At 37.1% G+C, this 23,397-nt stretch overlaps 1 protein-coding gene across 5 annotated transcripts in view; it reads right to left on the bottom strand.

Moving 5' to 3' along the window:
- Positions 1-798: 798 nt before the first annotated feature.
- SLC25A16 (solute carrier family 25 member 16) overlaps positions 799-23,397 on the bottom strand; it is a 47,569-nt gene continuing 24,970 nt past the window's right edge. For 3 of the 5 annotated variants that reach the window (XM_036113840.2, XM_078077646.1, XM_078077647.1), the window contains 5 exons: positions 12,493-12,614; positions 12,131-12,197; positions 7,290-7,452; positions 3,315-3,383; positions 799-2,752 (listed from right to left, as the gene is read on the bottom strand). In XM_036113840.2, the coding sequence (XP_035969733.1) occupies positions 2,596-2,752; positions 3,315-3,383; positions 7,290-7,452; positions 12,131-12,197; positions 12,493-12,614 (578 nt within the window). In that variant the 3' untranslated portion in view covers positions 799-2,595. Of the gene's footprint in view, positions 2,753-3,314; positions 3,384-7,289; positions 7,453-12,130; positions 12,198-12,492; positions 12,615-21,935; positions 22,020-23,397 lie in introns of those variants that run through there. The other 2 variants (XM_036113841.2, XM_036113839.2) reach the window with 2 other exon arrangements.

Below are 23,397 nucleotides of genomic sequence, written 5' to 3'. Positions count from 1 at the left end.
TTGGCTCAAATTAGCAACAAGACATTTCTATGAAACAAGCCGAATGAATTTCTTTTCAAATTGCTCTTCCCATGGACTGTTTGTGCCTTATTTCTCCCTACTGAACATAAAGTCTCCAAAAACAGGGACTGAGCCATCCTTCTTCAGTAAACATCCCTGAGCACCTATCATGGTGCCACACCGTGCTCCTTATAGGGGATGAAGGCATAGCTCTGTCCTTGAGAGAACCAACTTGGGGGCTCATAGGTAAACAGGCAGTTACCATAAAGTGTAGTACATACTCTATTAGAGAAATACCTGATGTTAGATGCTGTAGGACATCCGTATCAGACTGAAAGTACAGCTAACAGACCTCCCAAGGTAAGCTCTCCATAATGCTGATATAATGCCTGACACACAATGGGTGCTGAATAAATGGATGTTGAATACCCAGAGGGGGAATAGGGTAAGATGTAATTATATATACCCGTTAACTTTTCTAACTCCATACCCTTGAGAGCTAGGAGTGGTACCTCACTTATCAATCGCTGGACCAGATCACTGTCCCATTCTATAGATCAAAGGGCTATTCCCACAAAAGGCAGGAAGAGTAACAATGGAAATCAAAACAGAAATAGTCAATCTTCAGTGGAAGATAACCTGGCAAGATACACTTTGGGTCATTAATCTGAAATAAATCAGATATAAATATAGTTATTATTTTAAATATTCTTCTGTTCTGACTACTTATGTTTAGCATTTGTGCTTCAATAATGTGAATATTTTTTAATAATGTGAAGAGTTAAAAAAGAGAAATAATGGCCAAAATATGAATAAAATTTATTTTTAATATCCTATGTATTCTATAACAGACATAGAATGCAAATTTTTATTTAAAAAAATATTCGCAGTCCTCTTTTATTGATAACATAACTGAGATACTTATTTCATACATTTAAATTATCTTGAGATTTGATAACAATATTTAGCTACAATGTAGCCCAGAAATGAAGATATACAAAATAGTTTTAAGAACACATGTATTTCTACCTGTGGGTACACTTACAAATCATACAAAGATACATATTTATTTTAAAATAAAGACTTTGAAAATGAAACCAGTTCATCTAATTTTTACCAAGGTATAACAAAAAATCTTTTATGCAAACAAAATTAAAATTGAAGCAGAAATAACACCTTCAGCTTAGTTTTCTAATACATCAATTAGATGGTAACTAGACTTATTATGGTGATTATTTTGCAGTAAATACAAATATTGAATCATTACATTGTGCACCTGAAACTAATATATTGTTATATGTCAATTTTACCTCAATAAAAAAAATTATAAAGTTAGAACAATTAAAATAGTTTGCACTGATCAAGAAGAATCACATCAATTCTACAAATCACTATTTCTGAGGACAGAACTATAATTGTTCCCTTCCCATTTCTGTCATGCTTACAATAAAAGATAAAAAGTATTCTAAACACAATAAATGGACTTCTTATATTTTAAACCATTTTAATATAAAGAATATCAATTAAATCGTGTCTTACATTTCTAAAGGTTATATTGCACTAAAATTATTTTACATGGAAGAACTAGTTGATGTATCATGACAAAATACCTTCAAAACATTCTTTGACATTCACATCTATATTAATGGATATTTCACAGTCCACTTAAATAAATTTTCTAGTGTATACCAAATCACCTAACAAAAACAAATCTATAATGCTAACTGTTTTGAGAGCAAAGATATTCAGTATTTATTATTACTGCCTTTGGGAAATACATTGACTTTTAAAAACAAATTTAAGTCAGTGATAGTACCTAGTACCTAGTAATAACATATGAGCAATACCTGAAAATTCTTCATTTATTGTTGAGTTTCTACAAGGCTAATTTTTAAATACAACATTTACTTTATTTAAAAACAAAAAGAAAAAGTGTCAGTCCTTTTATGCAGTGGAGCAGAATTATGAGAAGAGAGATAATAAGAATAATCTTCAATGCTGGCACCTAAGCTACGTGTTTTTAAGGTTTTTTTTTAAATTTTTTTATTTTTAGTAATGTCTATATCCAAAGTGGGGCTTGAACTTATGACCCCAAGATTAAGAGCATGCTCTTCTGGGTGGGCTAGCCAGGTGCACCCCCCCAAGCTATGTTTTATATAACTTAAAAATTCAGTTTTCATCATTCTGCTGCAATATAACCAAGCCTATAACCAATGTTAGAGTCTTTGAAAATCATGATTATAATTAAAGCTTGGAATTAAAGCATGATAAAGCTAATGGCAACCTCCTGAATCCCATTTTAAGTTAGTTCTACTTCCAAATAACACTTTAAAACAGTTTCAAATAACCTAACTGATTAGCCAGCATCAGCTTAGGAATTTTTTTCAATGTTCTAAGGTATAACTTTTGGCATCAAAAAGCACAAGTAAGCACTTTTGATTTGTGATGAATTAAAAAAAAAAATCAAGTACTAAAAAACCAGCGGTTCCTGTGACAAGGCAAATATCCCCTTCAAGTAATGTTCCTCCCAAAATTAAAGTAACATTTTATTTCTCCCTCTGAGATATTATTAAGGAAAAGAAATCATGATTTTCTTTAGTTGAGGTGAAAAAACTGCTTCATAAGTTCGTATGTTGTAAAAGCCACTGCTTGAGAGGGAACACAGCGAATGTAATTAAGAGATAAACCACGATACAATCCTCTTCGAATTCCGTGGTGTCCATAGACATACTTCATAGTCTCCCACATGGTACTGAAAGACAACGGTTAAACGCGTTATACCCACTCAAGAAGAGACAATTTCGGGATCCATAACAGAATTTTTTAAAAAGATTTTATTTATTTATTTGAGACAGAGAGACATAGTACAAGTAGGGGGAGGGTCAGAGGGACAAGCAGACTCCCCACTGAGCACAACGCCCAGATGGACACAGGGCTCAATCCCAGGACCCAGAGATCATGACCTGAGTGAAGTCAGATGCTTGACCCACTGAACCACCCAGGCGCCACCATAATAGCATTTTTAAAAGAAGCCAAAATGCCATCTTGAATAGCTTTTGGAAGGCAAGTGTAAAAACAAGCTGAAAATTCACAATAAAGCAGCAATTCACTCCAAACAAGTACAAGCATTATGCACCAAATTGCCGGGTTCATTAGTACAATCTATTTTGTTTGGACTATGCCTGTAACATTTACTGGCAACACTATCTCATAATAATACCTGGACTACTGGTAAGACCGCAGTCCTATCTCCCTACTTAATTTAAACATTACATTTCCTAAAGAAAATGAACAATGACAAATAGAGAACTTACAGGCACTTTTCATATTCTGGGAGAACAGTTCCTAACTGCATTCGCCGACGAGTTACATCAAATGGGTAGCTAAAAGAAGAAAAAGGCAGAAGGACTTAAAAATGATTTTTAGTGTTCTACGCAACAATTATTGAATACAAAGCCCTATATATTATTTCCTTAGAAAAGAATGTGTTCCTATACCTTTACTGTTTTGTCGAATCTGGGAGTCAGTATATAAACACATGAATAAATTAAATAGCAATACAAAGGTCTCGCTTTTGCTTATGTGGTTCCATTGGGTTAGATAATTCTTCTCTCTCATCATTACAATATAGAGTTCTATTCATTCCTCAAGACCAAATTAAATGCCACTTTCTGAAGATTCAAACTGGGTATTTTTCATCATTGGAACCTAAGACAGGGTTTGTCAACTTTGGCACTATTAACATTTTACGTTGGGTAATTCTTAGTTGTGGGGGTCTATCCTGTGCACTGTGGGATGTTTAAGTGCATCCCTGGCCTCTACCCACTGCATGCCAGTAGCATACCCTCAGCTGTGACAATCAAAATTGTCATTAAATAAATGTCCACTGGAGGGAAAATCACGCCCAGTTGAGAACCACTACTCTAAGAGTATTCAGTAAGTCCCCCTTATACAGTAGACTAACAAAAATTTTTCCTTAAGGGCAAAAACCAACAATATACATATTGCATTTAGAAGACAGAGAAAATTCTATGTAAAAAAAATTACCTAAAATGAAATATACAAAAGTAATCTCTTTTAGGAGTGGGACCCCAGGTGATTTTTTTAAATTACTTTTATTTTGCTAATATTGACTACTTGTATTAGGTCTTACGCTAAACAATTTACATAAACCATCGCACTCCATCTTCACAACTGCATGAAGTAGGTACTATTATCCCCACATTAATAAACTGAATCTTAGAGACATTCTCCAGTGTGACAAGCTGCTTTCTACTTTCTTATTCAAAGATCTCCATGGTACATAATATATACCTAAATGATATATGACAAAAATAATGATATACTTTTATATATGTTTATATTTACAATGAAATGTTATAATTGAAAAGAAACCATGTTTTTTTAACCAAACAGCTTAAGAAATAACATTAACCAATCACTGAAGCTCCGTATGCATTTCAATAGCATCTCCAGGAATTTTTTTTTTTTTAATGTTTTATTTATTTATTCATGAGAGTCAGAGAGAGAGAGAGAGAGAGAGAAAGAGAGGCAGAGGCAGAGGGAGAAGCAGGCTCCCCGCCTAGCAGGGAGCCCGATGCGGGACTCGATCCCAGGACCCTGGGATCATGACCTGAGCCGAAGGCAGACGCTTAACCATCTGAGCCACCCAGGCGCCCCTCCAGGAATTATTATTTTTTTTTTTTTTAAAGATTTTATTTATTTATTTGAGAGAGAGAATGAGATAGAGAGAGCATGAGAGGGGGGAGGGTCAGAGGGAGAAGCAGACTCCCCGCTGAGCGGGGAGCCCGATGCGGGACTCGATCCCAGGACTCCAGGATCATGACCTGAGCCGAAGGCAGTTGCTTAACCAACTGAACCACCCAGGCGCCCCTCCAGGAATTATTTTTTAAGGAGCGTGGTAAGAGGAAGAAACTTTATGAGAATTAAGGGACAAAAACCTCAACCTGGAGGATTTGGTTTCCAAGCAGGAAAAGATGTATGTGAGTACAAGGAATTGGTTAGTAGAAAGGAGAGAAGGTAAGAAGACCAGGTACAAGGAGTAGAACAAGGGAAATAATAGTAAGAAAGAAAAAGCACGCTAGGCAGTGTTCTATAGTAAAAAATGATAAGACAGAGTGATAATTGGAAACGTACAATGTGAAAATTGATTTTGAGGTATTACCAGGGCTAAAAGATTAATGGTTATCAGTAACAAATAGGAAAGCTAGGAGCTGAGGATTGTCACCAAGAGGAAGACAAGAAAGTAGTATCTGAACTATGGAGTTTGCACTGATGGCAGAAGTCCAAGTAGAAACATCCAAGAGCTTGCTAGAGAAGTAATGGAGAGTCAGTAATGAAGATTTAAATAGAATTTGTTATCTGTGCAGAAGTGACCATTGAAACCATAAAGATAGATGAGCTATCCTAGATATTTATGGGAAGAGCAGAGGACTAAGGTCAGGCTGGGCCTTAACAAATCAGCATGAATAGGTAGGAAGAGGAGGATATGAATCAGCAAAACACCTGAAAAGGGAAGGCCAGAAAGGCTGACTGCCAAGAGAGGGTATTGTTACAAAAACCCAGAACTAGGACAACTGGAAGGAAGCAAAAGAACTGAGAGGGAGCCTTTGGATTTGGTAAGAGTCTACAGGTGTAGAATACAGTTTAAGAAAAGAAGTGGGAAAGATTTTGAGGATCTAAATTGGAAGTGAGTAGTAAAGAAAAAAGGCAGTAAAAGCAAGAAGAGAATCAGGTAGCTACAGGGTGATCATGTTTCTGCAAATGAGCAAGGTTCCAGAGTCAGGTTTCCAAAAGTAAACCACACACCTTTTCTTTTTAACCTTCAACCTCCTATGATCTGCTTCCACACACAAGTACACTGAACCTGCTTTCGCAAAAGTGACTCTTAATTGTAAAATCCAATGAACACCTTATGTTTCGGTACTTATCTTACTTTGACTTTTCTTTTCCATGGGATACTTTTTTGTCTTTGTGACACTACTACTTCCTGTTTTTCAGGATACTCCTCAGTCACAGAAAGCTTTTCTTCTTCTTCCTGAGAAGTTCCTGCTTCTTAGTGTTCCAGCCTCTTTTGATCTCATCTACTCAATCTCTCTTGGGCTGGTGAATTCTTGGAAATCACCTTTCCAATTACAATATAGTAATACCTTTATCTATATTCCCACTACAACTTCTATTAATATATAATTCCATTGTATTGCTACTGTCTTAATAAGAATATAGGCTTCTTGAGGCAATAACTTTGTTTTTCCTTCAGCAAATGTCCCAAAGCCTAGTACACTGTCTGGCACAAAGGAGGCCTTCAAGATTTAGTGCAAGAGAAGTGCCTCCTTATACACACACACACACACACACACAAATGGTTCAAATTTCAGAAACTCATAAAGGCAAATTCATGAGAAAATATGGGTGAACACCATACTTTTTTTTTTTTTTTAAGATTTTATCTATTTATTTGACACAGAGAGACACAGCGAGAGAGGGGACACAAGCAGGGGGAGTGGCAGAGGGAGAAGCAGGCCTCCTGTTGAGCAGGGAGCCCGACGCGGGGCTCGATCCCAGGACCTGGGGATCATGACCTGAGCCAAAGGCAGACACCCAACGACTGAGCCACCCAGGCGCCCCATATTTTTTTTTTAAACATTTCCTTTTTTTTTTTTAAGATTTTATTTATTTATTTGATCGAGAGAGAGAAAGCACAAGAAGGCAGAGCAGCAGGCAGAGGGAGAGGGAGAAGCAGGCTCCCCGATGGGCAGGGAGCCCGATGTGGGGCTCAATCCCAAGACCCTGGGATCATGACCTGGGCCGAAGGCTTAACTGACTGAGCCACCCAGCTGCCCAGGGTAAAGACCATACACAGTAATTCTTTCTAGCTTGCTGTCTTTTTTTCAATCTTTCATTTAAAAAAACTTTTTAAAGATTTTAAGTAATCTCTATTACTTAGAGATAATGTGGGTCTTGAACTTACAACTCTGAGATCAAGAGTCGCATGCTATACGGACTGAGCCAGCCAAGCACCCCTCTTTCTTTCTTTTAAATGAATCCACAGGAATCTGGATGGGTTCAAACTAATTTGGTCAATTTGGCACCTAATTATTTATAAAATGCTTAAAGTGCTACATCTGGAAAAATGTATTCAATTACTGCTTATATTTTGCAAAGGATCCTGTGTTTTAATAATCTATTAGAAAAACTAAAATGATAATGCTGAAAATCAAGATTGAGAAACTGCAATTTGATTGAATTAAGTTAATGAAGAAACTTACGATATTGTCTGTGCTATTGCTCCAGCAACACCACCACAAAGTAAGTTTATGTGGGTTTTCAGAACTAAGACATTAGGGTTGTCTGATGAAGGTCTGCCAAGAAGGGTAGGAGCATGGGAAAGCCCAACACTCTTTAAGGTACCAAAGGTAAAAAACGAAACACCTGAAATACAAAATACAGATTCACCACTATGCTTAACATTACATGAACCATGAAAAGACACCATTCTTCATAATAAACAATTAACTCGAGGAACAAACTATACATTTCCTGATTTCTGATGTTTGGCTTATTCTATAAGAAAAAGGTTTAATTAATGTTTATAAATAACCTAAAGATGACAAAATAACCACCTATAAAAATTATAGCTGTGGTTTTCATACACTTATACTTCAGTTTACTGAATAAAGGCAGTAGTTGAGTATAAATGCCACCTTATATATTAATAGAATTAAGTAGTTTTCTAAGGTTTCACATGAGTAAAACTTAAATTCATGATTAATAATTACAAGTAAATATGACAACTGATATTCACAATAACAATGACAGTGGTAAGATAAAAGCAAAAAGTTTAGGAGTGACAAAGAATTGTTATTTTAACTCAGTGTCTAATTTTGTCTTCAAGGAAGAGTTGTGACCATGAGAGAAATGTTCATATTGGATCACAAGACATGTGAAATCTAATAAATATTATCAATAACATGCACTTGGTGCTTGAACATTTACATGATTTTATAATTGACCCATTAAAGTTTCACATTAACAAAATAAAGAATAAAATTCAAGCAATCCTATCAACTAAACATTACTCAAGATAACTTGATATCTGGGGCGCCTGGGTGCCTCAGTCGTTGGGCGTCTGCCTTTGGCTCGGGTCATGGTCCCAGGGTCCTGGGATCGAGCCCCGCATGGGGCTCCCTGCTCAGCGGCAAGTCTGCTTCTCCCTCTCCCACTCCCCCTGCTTGTGTTCCCTCTCTCGCTGTGTCTCTCTCTGTCAAAATATATAAATGAAGTCTTTAAAAAAAAAAAAAAAGATAACTTGATATCTACTAAATTTTAAAAAATATTTAAAATATACATGATGCTTAACAAGAAATGAGCACTAACAAAAATTCAGTCTAGGAGAATACCTCAATATATGCATTTATTCATTTTTTTTTAAGCATTTTTTAAGCATTTTTTTTAAGCAGACGCTTAACGACTGAGCCACCCAGGCGCCCTTATTCATTTTTTTTTAAAGATTTATTTATTTATTTGTCAGAGAGAGAGAGAGCGTACAAACAGGGGGAGCAGGAGACAGAGGGAGAAGCAGGCTCCCTGCTGAGCAAGGAGCCGGATGCAGGACTCAATCCCAGGACTCTGGGATCACGACCTGAGCCAAAGGCAGACGCTTAACTGACTGAGCCACCCAGGCGTCCCTGCATCTATTCTTTATACAGAATTCTTATTATAGTATTTTGAATTGATGGTATACAATTTTAGAATATTCATATACTTTTACATTTGGGAAATCTATTTTAAAGACTTAATCTAAAATCTGAAAAAGCTCACAATGAGGAAATTCATAGCAAATTAAATATAAGTTGAAAAAATTAGAAATATATAAATGATGTGGAATAGTATTCAGTGAAATATGACGCAACTAATAAAAAGGACATTTGTGAAGAGTATTCAAATATATGAAAAATGTTTGGGAAATGGGGGAAAATGAAGAAACAAAATTATATATACACTATAATTAGGTTAAAATATATTTTAAAAACAAAATTTAGAGAAGAAAATAGAGCAAAAAATTTTAAAGTTCTGCTTCCAACACAACAGCAATCTAGGTATTCTTTTTTTTTTTTAAGATTTTATTTATTTGACAGAGAGAGACACAGTGAGAGAGGGAACACAAGCAGGGGGAGTGGGAGAGGGAGAAGCAGGCTTCCTGCAGAGCAGAGAGCCCGATGCGGGGCTCGATCCCAGGACCCCGGGATCATGACCTGAGCCGAAGGCAGACACTTAACGACTGAGCCACCCAGGCGCCCACAATCTAGGTATTCTGAATGACTTTGTCATTGTTATTGGACTTACAAAAAGGGTGAGAAGGTCTCCAAAAACCCCAGCACCACAGCCTTCCAAAAATATAAGCTGGAGCTTATTCCCAAGTGGGAATTGTGGGCCCATGAGAGAGGTGAAGTGACTCAATACAATGAAGCCAATAGCAGAAAGCTATTGAGATGGATCTTGCCACTGGGTTTGCAGAAGATGGAATCACTGGGTCTGAAACTCGGAGATTAAGATCAAGTAATGGGCTCATAATTAAAGAACATCAACCATAGAAGGAGGCAAATAAATTTATACATTTATAAAATAGTGGGTAAGGTTCAGAAAAATCAGTGAACAAGAAAGAAATTTTTGAAAACATAAAAAGAAAAGCCACAGGTATAAATCAAATAGCAAAGTATAGAAACAAGTACAAATGTTATCGATAATCACAACTATTAGGGGGGCTAATTGGCAATTAAGGATTTTACAGACCAGATTTTTAAAAATATCCAGTTACATAATGATTGCAAAAGAAATACCTAAAACATAAAGACATGAAAAAGTAGAAAATAAAAGGATGAAAAAAGATATACCAGGCAAATATTAACTTGGATCTGTCCAAAAACTAATTATGAGTTAAGGGGAGGGGGCAGGGATTTGAACCATGAATATACTAGATGATATTAAGAATTCTTTTTTAGGGGCACCTGGGTGGCTAAGCGTCTGCCTTTGGCTCGGGTCATGATCTCCAGGTCCTGGGACAGAGCACCATGTCTGGCTCCCACCAGCGGGGAGTCTGCTTCTCCCTCTCCCTCTGCCTCTCACCCTACTTGTGCTCTTTCTGTCTCTCTCTCTCTCTCTAAAATGAATAAACAAAATAAAAAAAAAAGAATTTTTTTTAAAGTTCATGATGGTGTATGGTTATGCTTTAAAAAAAAAGCATAGAGAGGAGCTGAATACTGAAATACTGTGGATGAAATAAAGTGGATTTGCTTTAAAACAATTTGGGATGAGAGTGGAGGGAATATTTAGGGGCACAGATGAAACAAGACTGAGAGTAAGTTGATCGTTGTTGAAGGTAGGTGCTAGGTCCATGGTGGCTCATTATACTATTGCCTACTTTTCAATATGTTTGAAATTTTCCACATTTTAAGCAAAAACAATAAAATAATAAACTCATGGGATGCAGCTGAAGCAGGATTTGGGGGGGGAAGCCTACATTAGGGGAAAAAAAACCCAAAGGTTGAAAATGAATGAGGTAAGCATCCAAATGAAGAATAAACCTGAGGAAGAAGGAGATAATTAAGAAATGAACAAGAATCAATGAAATGGAAAATAAAGGTAGACTAGAGAAGAAAATAAAAGCCAAAACTGATTCTTTGAAAAATCTAATAACTGATTAAACAAATAAAAATGAAAAAAAGGGGCATGACAATAGAACAGATTAAAAAAATATGAAGAAATAAGGGAATTCTTTTGCCAAAAAAAAAAAAGAAAACTAATACAAAAGGGTCAAGTCTAAAATGGAAAAGAAAGGTATGAATTACCAAAAATGGTTCACAAAAGATAGAAAACCTGATTGTTCCTACAACCATTTAAGAAATTAAACCAGGATTTAAAAATCGTCCACAATGAAAACTTTCAAGAAACGGATAATTCTAATTATTTTATAGAGATTATTCCTGAAGATGGAAAATGAGGAAATACTCTTCAACTCATTTATAAGACCTATATAACCTTGATACCCAAACCACACAAGGATATTATAAGAAAAGAAAATTACAAGCTAATCTCATTTAGAAATACAGATGTAAAACTTCTAAAAACAATTAGCAAACTTAATTCAACGGGATATATAAAGGTCATGATGTCATAACCAATTTGGGTTGATCTTAGAACATCTATTAATGTCATTCATCATATTAATAGATTAACGGAGAAAACTTATGATCACCACTGTAAATGCAGGAAAGGATGTCTGATAAAATTCAACATCAATTCACATAAAAATTCTTACCAAAACTTCCTTAACGCCATACATCAACATTATGCTAAGTGAAGAAGTATTACAATAGTCCCTTTAAAATCATTAAGGAGCCAAAATGCCCAGTATCATCACTTCTATTCACTGCTGCATTGTAGGTCCTTAGCTATCACAGTAAACTAAGATAAACATAAATAAATAAGGAAATAAAGATTAGAATGGAAATTTAAAAAATGATATTATTTGTACAGGATATGAATTGCCCACACAGAAACCCCAAAGCATCTACAAGTAACATGGTGGCTGGCTATAATATCAATAAGTAGGATAATGGCTAGCTATAAGATCATATAAAATTAAGTCAAACAATAAACTGAAATGTAATTTTCTAAAAGACACAACACAGCTTATATGGTATCTATAAATATATCTAACAAAAATGTCCAAGACATTCAAAATCCCAACAAGGGTTTTTGTGCAATATCAAAAACTGATTCTAAAATGTGCATGGAATAGCAGAATATCTATAGTTCTTACATTCCTTAAAAAAAAAAAAAAAAAGCAAAAAGCATAAGGTAAACGGACTTGTCCTACCAAATATAAAGACTCAGAAAACTGCACTCTATTATTTTTTTTAGAAGCACCACTGCAGATCACTGGGGAAAGGAGGGGCTATTTAATAAATGGTCCTGGATCAAATGGTTATCCTCAAGGAAGAAAAAAATAAATCTAAATGGAATAGGGGCTTGAGTACAAAATGCTAAAATTTAAAAATCATTCTTAGAAAAGAATAAAAGATCAAGATTCTGCCAAATTTGAAAATACCTGCATATGGAGCCATTCCTAATATAGTGGGCATCAGGCCTCTGTAAAATCCAAGGCAACCACCTTCCTTTTGAATGAAGAAAAATTAGGAGTGAGATTATATTGTGCTTAGTATGAAAACATCAGAAAAAACACAACCTACATTCCAATGAAAAAATTATTTTGGAACCCACCCTTAAACATAGATGTGTCATAATTATTATTAATATCAACCATAAAAGAGTTTAAATAACATTCAAAATATCAGTAGAACTTGTGACTCTTGATCTTGGGGTCAAGAGTTCAAGCCCCATGTTGAGCACAGAGCTTACATAAAAAAAAGGGGGGGCACAATATAGGTGAGAAAAGTAAATGTGAAATACCTTTGCATAAATTGTTTTGAATGCATGAATAATTCCTGTATAAGTGTGTTCCCCTTTCACCTGGAATGCTAGGCGTACTCTCACCATGTCAAGAGGGTAAGTACAGATAACTGCTGTCATACCTGAAAAAAAAGTAGAAACTTAAATGTAAAATCATATATATGTATCTTCCTATCATTAGTAGTGTTCTCAAATTACAGCGATGTTGAAAACACAATGCAATAAAAAATGATAGTTTACTGAGAATTATATCATAATATCATCAGCTGAAAAACAACCTTGTAAGCAAAGGGTCACTTTGTAAAATCGTTTCAAATTCTTCCCACTGTGAAGTTATATTATTAACAGGAAAATAGTACAGTATAGGTGGATCATGAGTATTTTTTTTAATTCTATTTCTTGTCTATTCCCAGGTAGGATACCAGAAAGAAAAAACTATCTTCTAGCACTAGGCAAGATATTTGACTTTTTATTTACTATCTCTGATCCTAAAATGAAGAGATGCTTTACTTACCAAAGGAATTTTTTTTTTTTTTTAAGATTTTATTTATTTATTTGACAGAGAGAGTGAGGGTGTACACATGAGCAGTGGAAAGGGAAAGGGAGAAGCAGGCTTCCTGATGAGCAGGGAGCCTGACGCAGGGCTCAATCCCAGGACCCTGGGATCATGATCTCAGCTGAAGGCAGATGCTTAACCAACTGAGCCACCCAGGCACCCCTTGGAATTCTTATAAAAATAAAATAAAGGCATTTTTTTTTAAAACTTCAAAGCATGACCATTATTTTCTTTTTAGTACTTTGGTAAATTTGTTGTTGATGAAACATAATAAAAATATAAATGCTCATAGTCATAGAAAAATTTGTTTTAGGAATAAAAATCTGATAAGCAAATTTAGTATTAAGTTCTAGATTTTCATCAATATATAATTTTCAAATTGCATGAACTATCCAGCTGAGCTATTTTAATTAAATCATCTATTTTTTTTTAAAGATTTTATTTATTTATTCATGAGAGACAGAGAGAGAGAGAGGCAGAGGCAGAGGGAGAGGCAGGCTCCCCGCAGAGCAGGGAGCCCGACGCGGGACCCGATCCCAGGACCCTGGGATCATGACCTGAGCAGAAGGCAGACGCTTAACCAACTGAGCCACCCAGGTGTCCCTTAAATCATCTATTTTTAAAATAAATATTACCTTTTTAAAATTTTTATTTCAGTATAGTTAACATATAGGTTAGTTTCAGGTGTATAATATAGTTTCAACAATTCTATACATTACTCAGTGCTCATCAAGATTATGTGTACTCCTAATCCCCTTTACCTAGTTCACCCATCCCCCCCATCCACCTCCCCTCTGGAAACCATCTATTTGTTCCCTATAGTTTTTTTTTTTTTTTTTTTTTTAAGATTTTATTTATTTGAGAGAGAGAGACACAGCAAGAGAGGGAACACAAGCAGGGAGAGTGGGAGAGGGAGAGGGAGAAGCAGGCTTCCCCGCCGAGCAGGGAACCCGACGTGGGGCTCGATCCTAGGACCCTGGGATCATGATCTAAGCCGAAGGCAGACGCCCAACCATCTGAGCCACCCAGGCGCCCCTGTTCCCTATGGTTGACTCTGGTTTTTGTTTTGGAGGGTTTTTTGGGTGTTTTTTCCCTTTGTTCCTTTGTTTCTTAAATTCCACCTATAAGTGAAATCATTTGGTATTTTTTCTGACTTATTTGGCTTACCATTATATTCTCTAGCTCCAGCTATGTTGTTGCAAATGGCAAGATTTCATTCTTTTTTGTCGCTGAATAATATTCCTGTGTGTGTGTGTGTCTCTCTCACATCTTCTTTATCCATTAATCTATTGATGGCCACTAGGGCTGCTTCCATAATTTGGTTATTGTAAATAATGCTGCAAAAAACACAGGGGTGTGTATATCCTTTGGAATTGATATTTTCATATTCTTTGGGTAAATACGCAGTAGGGGAATTACTGGATCATATAGTAATTCTATTTTTAATTTTTTGAGGAATTTCCATTGTCTTCCACCAGTTTGCATTCCCACCAACAGTGCACGAGGGTTCCTGTATGTCCACATCCTTGTCAATACTTGTTTCTTGAGTTATTTTAGCCATTCTGGTCAAGATGTGAGGTGATATCTCATTGTGGTTTTGATTTGCATTTCCCTGATGAAGGGTGATGTTGAGCATCTTATGTGTCTGTTGGCCATCTGTATGTCTTCTTTGGAGAAATGTCTGTTCATGTCTTCTATTTTTTAATTGGATTATTTGCGTTTTTTTATGTTGGGTTATATCAGCTCTTTATATATTTTAGATACTAACCTTTATTGCATATATCATTTGCAAATGTCTTTTCCCATCCAGTAAGTTGTCTTTTAGTTTTGTTGATAGTTTACTACACAGAGCGCTTTTTATTATTTTTTTAACTTTTCAAAAGATTTTATTAGTTGAGAGAGAGAGAGAGCTAGAGAGAGCTAGAGAGAGCACGAGCGGGGTGAATGGCAGAGGGAGAAGCAGACTCCTTGCTAAGCAGGGCGCCCAATGCGGGAATCAATCCCGGGACTCTGGGATCATGACCTCAGCTGAAGGCAGACGCTTAACCCACTGAGCCACCCAGGCGCCATCTTATTATTATTTTTAAAGATTTTATTTATTTATTTGAGAGACAGAGAGCACAAGCAGGGGGAGGGACAGAGGGACAAGCAGACTTCCCACTGACCCACCACCCAGGCACCCCTATTTATTATTACTGTTATTATTATTTTTTAAGATTTTATTTATTTATTTGACAGAGAGAGAGAGCACAACCAGGGGGAGCAGCAGAGGGAAAGGGAGAAGCAGGCTCTCCACCAAGCAAGGAGACCGATGCAAGGCTCAATCCCAGGACTCTGGGATCATGACCCAAGTTGAAGGCAGACACTTAATGGATTAAGCCAGCCAGGTGCCCCACCCCAATTTATTTATTTTTTAAATTTTATTTTGAAGTAATCTCCATACTCAACATGGGGCTCAAACTTACAACCTCGAGATCAAGAGTCACACAACTCTACCCACTGAGCCAGCCAGGAGCCCCAGAACCTTTTTATTTTGATGTAGTAAAAATCTTCTATTTTTTGTAAAATACCAAAGAAATGTACGTCCAATGTAGAAAAATTAGACCAAATAGATAATAAATTAAACATATACATATTCATCCACCAGTAATAATCACTTAAATATATAATATCTCAAATCTTTATACATGTGTATTTACACATATGTAAACACACATTTAAAATGTGATAATAATGTAATTCTGGGGCGGCTGGCTGGCTCAGTCAGTATAGCATTCACCTCTTAACCTTGGGGTCATGAGTTCAAGCCCCACATTGGATGTAGAGATTACTACAAAATAAAAAACAAATTCAACATTATCTGGATGTACCTTTTTTTTTCTTTGACAGAGAGAGAAGAGAGAGAGAACACAAACAGGGTGAGCTGCAGAGGGAGAAGGAGAAGTGGACTCCCTACTGAGCAGGGAGCCTGATGTGGGACTCGATCCCAGGACCGTGGGATCATGACCTAAGCCAAAGGCAGGCGCTTAACTGACTGAGCCACCCAGGCACCCCTGGATGTACCTTAATTAATTAAAACAATCCTCTTAGGGGCACCTGGGTGGCTCAGTCGTTAAGCGTCTGCCTTCGGCTCAGGTCATGATCCCAAGGCCCTGGGATCGAGCCCTGCATCGGGCTCCCTGCTCCGCGGGAAGCCTGCTTCTCCCTCTCCCACTCCCCCTGCTTGTGTTCCCTCTCTCGCTGTGTCTCTCTCTGTCAAATAAATAAATAAAATCTTTAAAAAAAAAAAATCCTCTTAGACATTTAGGTTGTCTAACCTAATTTGCTATATGCTCCATTATTTGCTATATGATATTGTAATAGCGAAAAATGCTTTGGTGAATGACCTTATAACTAAATATTTTTGTGTACCATTTTCATTATAGATAAATTCCTAAAATAGAATTATTAGGTCAAAGACTAAGGCTATTAATACAAATTGTCTTCCAGAAAAATTGTGTCAGTTTGTAATGTCAGCCATTAGAATAAAAGTCCTATTTTCCTGACTGCTCAGGAGTATTAGACAATTATTAGACAATTAGAATATTCAATTATTGGATAATTTTCCCAATATTTAATGGACAAAAAGCATCCTCGCTGTTATTCTGGCTTGTTTCTTATATGACTTTTTCTTTTTTTCCTCCTTTTTTTTTTGGTGGTTTTGTAACTTTATTTGACACTCAGCTGTCAGTTCTCATCCACATTGTATAGATTTTTCAAAGTGGTGCCAGATTTTTGAAAACGGTTACCTATTTTGTATATAGGTAACCAACACATATAGCTTCTTTGATGAATCTTCATCCTCATTACGTTTTTTTTCCTTTATTTTTTAAAAAATTTATTTGAGAGAGGGAGAGAGCACAAGCAGGGGCAGCAGGCAGAGGGAGAAGCAGGCTTCCCGCCAAGCAGGGAGCCCAAGGCGAGGCTCAATCCCAGGACCCTGAGATCATGACCGGAGCCGAAGGCAGACGCTTAACTGACTGAGCCACCCAGGTGCCCCATGTAGGCTTTTAACACTACCTTTTAAACATGATAAATTTGGGTGCCTGGGTGGCTCAATCAGTTAAGCACCTGCCTTCGGCTCCGGTCATGATCTCAGGGTCCTGGGATTGAGCCCTGAATTGAGCTCCCTGTTCAGTGGGGAGTCTGCTTCTCCTCCCTCTCCCTTTGCCCCTCTCCTCTGTTCATGCTCTTTCTCTCAAATAAATAAATAAAATCTTAAAAATAAATAAGTAACTAATTAATTTTAAAAAGTAAAGTGATTTCCATTCTAGGAGCTCCTGGGTGGCTCAGTTGGTTAAGCATCTGACTCTTGATTTCTGCTCAGGTCATGATCTCAGGGTTGTGAATTAGAGCCCCCGAGTCAGGCTCCACTCTGGGCCTGGAGCCTGATTAAGATTTTCTCCCTCCCTCTCCCACATGGGTGCACTCTCTCGCATAAAACAAACAAACAAACAGTGATTTCCATTCTCTTGGCCTAATTTAACTTTTTAGTTTTAAATTTTTTTTCCGTCTGTTTAATTTTATTTATTAGACCTGAGGTATCTTACCCCATTTACTTAGCAAATGCTACTGTAATTTTGCATCCATTTTTATCAGCCCAGACCTAAATCTATACTAACTTTCAGAGCTTCCACGACTCCCTGAAAAAGTCTACATCAGTTTGCCATCCCTTGTACAGGAGGTGGAAAAGAATGTTCTTATGTTATTATCTAGGTATCTTTCATAGCATCTCTACCTGGGTAGTTATAACATTATCTGAGCTAAAAACCTAGACAGCTAATATACAGGTAATACTTCAATGCAAACACATGCAACTCTTAGTTTTCCTTCGAGAATGACAAAAACTAAATTCCTTTAGTCAATGAAGGGAAAGTCAGTTTAAATAATATGTGAAGTAATGGAATTTAATTTTAAATACAAGCAATACTTTGGATCAAGATTAGCCTAATGATGGTCAGAACAGGTTTGACTGATGGAAGATAAGGCTGATTTACGATTAGCGTATCTGTGGTACAGCTGTGATACTTTAAACCTTCCATTCTTTAGTTTGCCCATAGCAATAAAGACTATGTGCCAAGCACACCATATCAGGCGCCTTACAAATACCACCTTCAATCCTCACATGCCAAACACCACCAACAATCCTACAAGGTAGAAGATGGATATTATTATTACTGCTTTAAATTTGAGAATATTGAGGTTCAAAGTAGTTAAGTAACTTGACCAAATTCATAGTTTTCTGTATCACAGAGTAGGATTCGAAACAAAGTTTTCTGGCTCAACCCAGACATATGTTGCTTTCCTATCATTTTGTTTCCTTATTAAACATTTGCTTAGTAATTTCTAAACTTAACTTTTTATTTCAGAAATTCCATCAGTCTAGTGATTAGAACTGTCAATTCCCCACTGCAGCCAGTTTGATTTGTGAGCTCTTTATCTGTGCTATTTGTTTGGTTTTTCTTTTTAAGATTTTATTTATTTATTTGACAGAGAAAGACACAGTGAGAGAGGGAACACAAGCAGGGGGAGTGGGAGAGGGAGAAGTAGGCTTCCCCGCAGAGCAGGGAGCCCGATGCGGGGCTCGATCCCAGGATCCTGGGATCATGACCTGAGCCGAAGGCAGACGCTTAACGGACTGAGCCACCCAGGTGCCCCTGTGCTATTTGTTTTCAATCTATTCATTTTCAAACTTCTAATGGTATTCAAACCAGCCAGGTATGGCAGTCAACGCAGTGACTTTTCTAAATGGCTTCTTTTAAGCTGAATCTAAATTAATACAGTACAAAGGTGGTGTTCCTGAGACAATGTTTGGCAATAACATTGAGGGGCGCCTAGGTGGCTCAATTGTTAAGCGTCTGCCTTTGGCTCAGGTCATGATCCCAGGGCCCTGGGATCGAGCCCCACATGGGGCTGGGCTCCCTGCTCCATGGGAAGCCTGCTTCTCCCTCTCCCACTCCCCCTGCTTGTGTTCCCTCCCTCACTGTGTCTCTCTCTGTCAAATAAATAAATAAAATCTTTAAAAAAACAAAAAAAACTACATGTTTTGAAAGTTGGCTTAATTTTTTTTACAGGCTGTCCTAAAGATTTTGCAAGGGAAATTTTTAGAAAATAAAATTAGGAGAGATTATCTATAAAACAATTCCATCTTTAATGGAATGTTTCACATTAAGAAGTGTAATGAAGAGAATCAAAAGGCTGACCATTTTAGGGCTTGATTGTGCTGACACAACATAACTTGGTTAAAATTCAGATTTTGCAGGGGTGCCTGGGTGGCTGAGTCGTTAAGCATCTGCCTTCGGCTCAGGTCACGATCCCACGGTCCTGGAATCTAGCCCCGCATGGGGCTCCCTGCTCTGTGGGAAGCCTGCTTCTCCCTCTTCCACTCCCCCTGCTTGTGTTCCTTCTCTCGCTGTCTCTCTGTCAAATAAATAAATAAAATAAAATCTTTTAATAGATAAATAAATAAATAAAATCCAGATTTTGCTAGGATTTTCCCAATTCATCACTATCCATTTTATTTTTACAACTGCTATTAATTTTTACAACTCCTATTTTTTTCTCTTCCCTAATCTGGATCACTTTGGTCTTGCCTATCCCATTTGCTCCCACTGACTCCATTTCTTCCTCCCTTCTTACATGTTCCAAGTCTTCTAGTTGCCTTCTTACTGGCGTCAGGTGGCTTAACATGAAATAACTGTGAGTTAACAAAGTGGCAAATGATAAATTGGTAGAAAATGCATATGTTCAGAAATCGGTAAAGGTACACAGGGCATTAGCTTAAAAGTTGCAAGACCATGAGTCAGACAGGAATTGGCAAGACATAAGTCAGACTGAGGAATGGGCATAATTTAATTGTACATCAGAGAATGGCGAAAAATAATGCCAACGATTACTGGAATGCTAAATTTGTGATCTAGTTTCACAATATTTTAGCCAGTTTATTTTGCCATGTTTTCATATATTTCTTTTAAATTTAAAAAATCAATCAAATCTTCCTAAAGAAAAACAAAACCTGTTAGCATTTGTCAAAAAGAAACAACAGGGGAGGGCGCCTGGGTGGCTCAGTTGGTTAAGTGTCCGCCTTCGGCTCAGGTCATGATCCCAGGGCCCTGGGATTGAGCCCCCAATTGGGCTCCCTGCTCAGTGGGGAGTCTGTGTGTGTGTCTCTCTCTCTCTGCGGCTCCCCCTGCTTGTGCTCTCTATGTCAAATAAATAAAATTTTTAAAAATAATAAATAATAATAAAATCTTTAAAAAAAAGAAACAACAGGTTTAAAAAGAAAAAGAAAAAGAAAAAAGAAACAACAGGCCCAAAATGGAGTCACTTGTGCTAAGCCCTTATCACCAAACCAAGTCTTAATACTTAACCTTACTTAATACTTAATACTTAATACTTAACTAAATGCAGTTTCAACCTTCTCCAGGAAGGTGCCCACTCTTTCTCTCTTCCCCTTCTGGTTATAAAAGCTTTCCATTTTGTGCAGCTCCCCAGACCTATTTCCTTGCTAGATGGGATGCTGCCCAAAGCATGAATTGTTGCAAAAGCCAATCTGATCCTCAAATTTTCTCAGTTGAATTTTGTTACACAAGGATATAAAAATCACCAAGTTTTGTTGTTGTTTTTCAATATTCCTAAAAACAACTTAATGATTTCAATGTAATTTTAAACCCTGGAATGTAAGCAGAGGATTCTTAATAATTTTGCACTCTGAAATATTGAAAATGAATTAGTGACTTTAAATGTTTACTTATTTTTGGAATGAAGGGGAGGTAAGAAATATTCTTCTGATAATCATATTTTACCCTTCACTCTAAGTATAAAACTATGAAGCCCTCTACAGGGCTAGAAGTAGACTTCTACAAACCCTAACTACAGAAAAAGATTATGATGTCTTGCATTGTTCAAACTAAAAATAATATTACACTGTAAAGTAAGTTTGAGGATATCCAACTAAGTTCTGATTTTCCTCACAATGACTACATTAATGCTTTTTCAAAATACCAAAAGTCCCTGCTTTGCTGGGGACTTAAGCATGAGTATAGTCTACCTGTCAAGTAATCCTGTACTAGCATTATTTTCCTGATTTGAACTTTTCTCATTTCAACTAATTTATTTTTTATTTTTAAACTATTTATTTTTGACTTATGATCAAAACTGATCAAATCGTCAAAAGAACTTAGGAGTATGGACTCTAGAGTGAGCCTGATTGAGTTCAAATTAGACTCCACCACTAACTAGCTGTGTGACCTTGAGCAAATTACTTAACCTGTCAGCTTCAGAATCTATAAAATGGATTTCACAATAAGTCATTACCCAAATTAGGGTTTTATGAAGCTTAAGTGAGTTAATATATGTAAATAAATGCTTAAAATCATTCCCAATGTATACTAAATATTATATCTAAATGTTAGCTATTATTATTCTCCGAGTCTTTTTCAAGCTATTCATTTTTTGACCCTTTCTTTTGTGAACCAAATCATTTGTCTCCTCTTTTTACCCAATTCTTCCATTCTTAATCACTTCCTGCACATCAAGAATTCAAATAAAAAGAAAAAAAATTTTGTTAATAATATAAAAAGAAAAAGAAAAAAAACAATCAGAGGATTATTGGAGAGAAATATGTAACAAAGTGGGAACTTAGCTTGACTGCTAGTAATCAGACTGACATATGTATCAGTCATCCACATGGTGACTGGGATTTTTCAATTCATAAACCTAGTGTCTCCCATTTTGGCCTTTTTTCTATATTCACATATCTCTCCCTTACTATTCTAACTAGCACTGCTTTACAGAGAGGCCAAAAAAGTCTTCCAAGTGCAATTAAGGGAAATCAGAAACTACCTACCTCAAACAGTGGTGGTGGTAGTTTTCTTCTTCCCCATTTTACAACCACAATCCAATACAGAAAGCAGTATATCTTCACCTACCAGGAAGCAACGAGACTCAATCAAGTTGAGATGTGCCTGCAATTTTTGTGTATGTGCAAACTTCTCTTTTCCTCCCTTAGTCAAGAAACTGAGGACTTAATGATGAATCCAAACCAATTGAGATTGCTTTTTCCCTAGATTCTCACCCTCTTATCATCTCCATAGTATAGAATCCAGGAATTGTCGCAGCCCAAGAACATACTTTTTTTTTTTAATATTTCATTTATTTATTTGACAGAGGGAGAGAGACAGCGAGAGAGGGAACACAGCAGGGGGAGTGGGAGAGGGAGAAGCAGGCTTCCTGCAGAGCAGGGAGCCCGATGCGGGGCTCGATCCCAGGACCCTGGGATCATGACCTGAGCCAAAGACAGACACTTAACGACTGAGCCACCCAGGCGCCCCTCAAGAACATACTTTAATCAGCAATTAGATTTTCCTGATTTGCAAAGCTTTGAAGAGCTCAACATTACCTCATAATCACTGTATAAAATACAAAAATCCTATGATTACAAATTATATTTGTAACCACAATACCAAAGACAGATAATTCTTGGTCATTAAAACTTCAGAAATCATATTCTGAAAATATGGCAAATATGAATTTTTTATTCTGCTCCAGCAAAAAGCATAAAGAACTTCTTAACAAAGGAACTAACACTACAAGGCAGAGGCAGTAGAGGGAAGATGAAAGAGGACTTCAACCACTTCCATTTTGACCTCAGTCTGTACTTTCTAATTGCTTAAGTTCTTCTTTCCAGCTTATCTCTTAACTCAGGCAAAAGACCAAGTGGTTTAGACTTGCTGCAAAGCATCCTGTGAGCATCCCTCAAGCAGTAACAACTGCCCTGAGCCAGCAAGACCCCGTGGGGTTGACCTCACAACAATGATCAACCTGAACTTTACTGCCCACTTGCATGTACCCACCGACCTTTGTCCCACATTTTCCTTATATCAACCTAGAAGTATTTTCAGCTCTTTGAGACAGTCTTTGAGACGTTAGTCCACTGTATTCCGGGTAACGGCCTCACAGAAATAAATTCCTTTCTTGTTTTACCACCATCCCCCTCTCTACCTTTGGATTTTTTCCATAGCGAGTGGCTGAACCTGGTCTGTTTGGGAACTGCAAAGCCAGGTGCTCCTGCACCCCTGAGCCCCAGCCACAATTCTGGTGAGCCAGTCAGTAGCTGTACTTCTGATTCATCCAGCCCCCTCAGGATTCCCCAACATAGAGCAGTTAGCCGTGGCAGCACCCCACGGCTCCCTGTTTGTTTCCCAAGCTAGTGGCTGTGATAGGCAGGAGTCAGCTACCTGTGGCTAGCTGACTCTAGACAGGGAGCTGCTGAAACCTGTTTCATTTTGAGGACTTTCTTTCTCGCTTGC

The sequence above is a fragment of the Halichoerus grypus genome, chromosome 7, assembly GCF_964656455.1.
Source record: "Halichoerus grypus chromosome 7, mHalGry1.hap1.1, whole genome shotgun sequence".
In the NCBI taxonomy this organism is placed as follows: domain Eukaryota; kingdom Metazoa; phylum Chordata; class Mammalia; order Carnivora; family Phocidae; genus Halichoerus; species Halichoerus grypus.
Note: the sequence above shows the minus strand (reverse complement) of the source record. Positions and strands in the feature narration are given on the sequence as shown.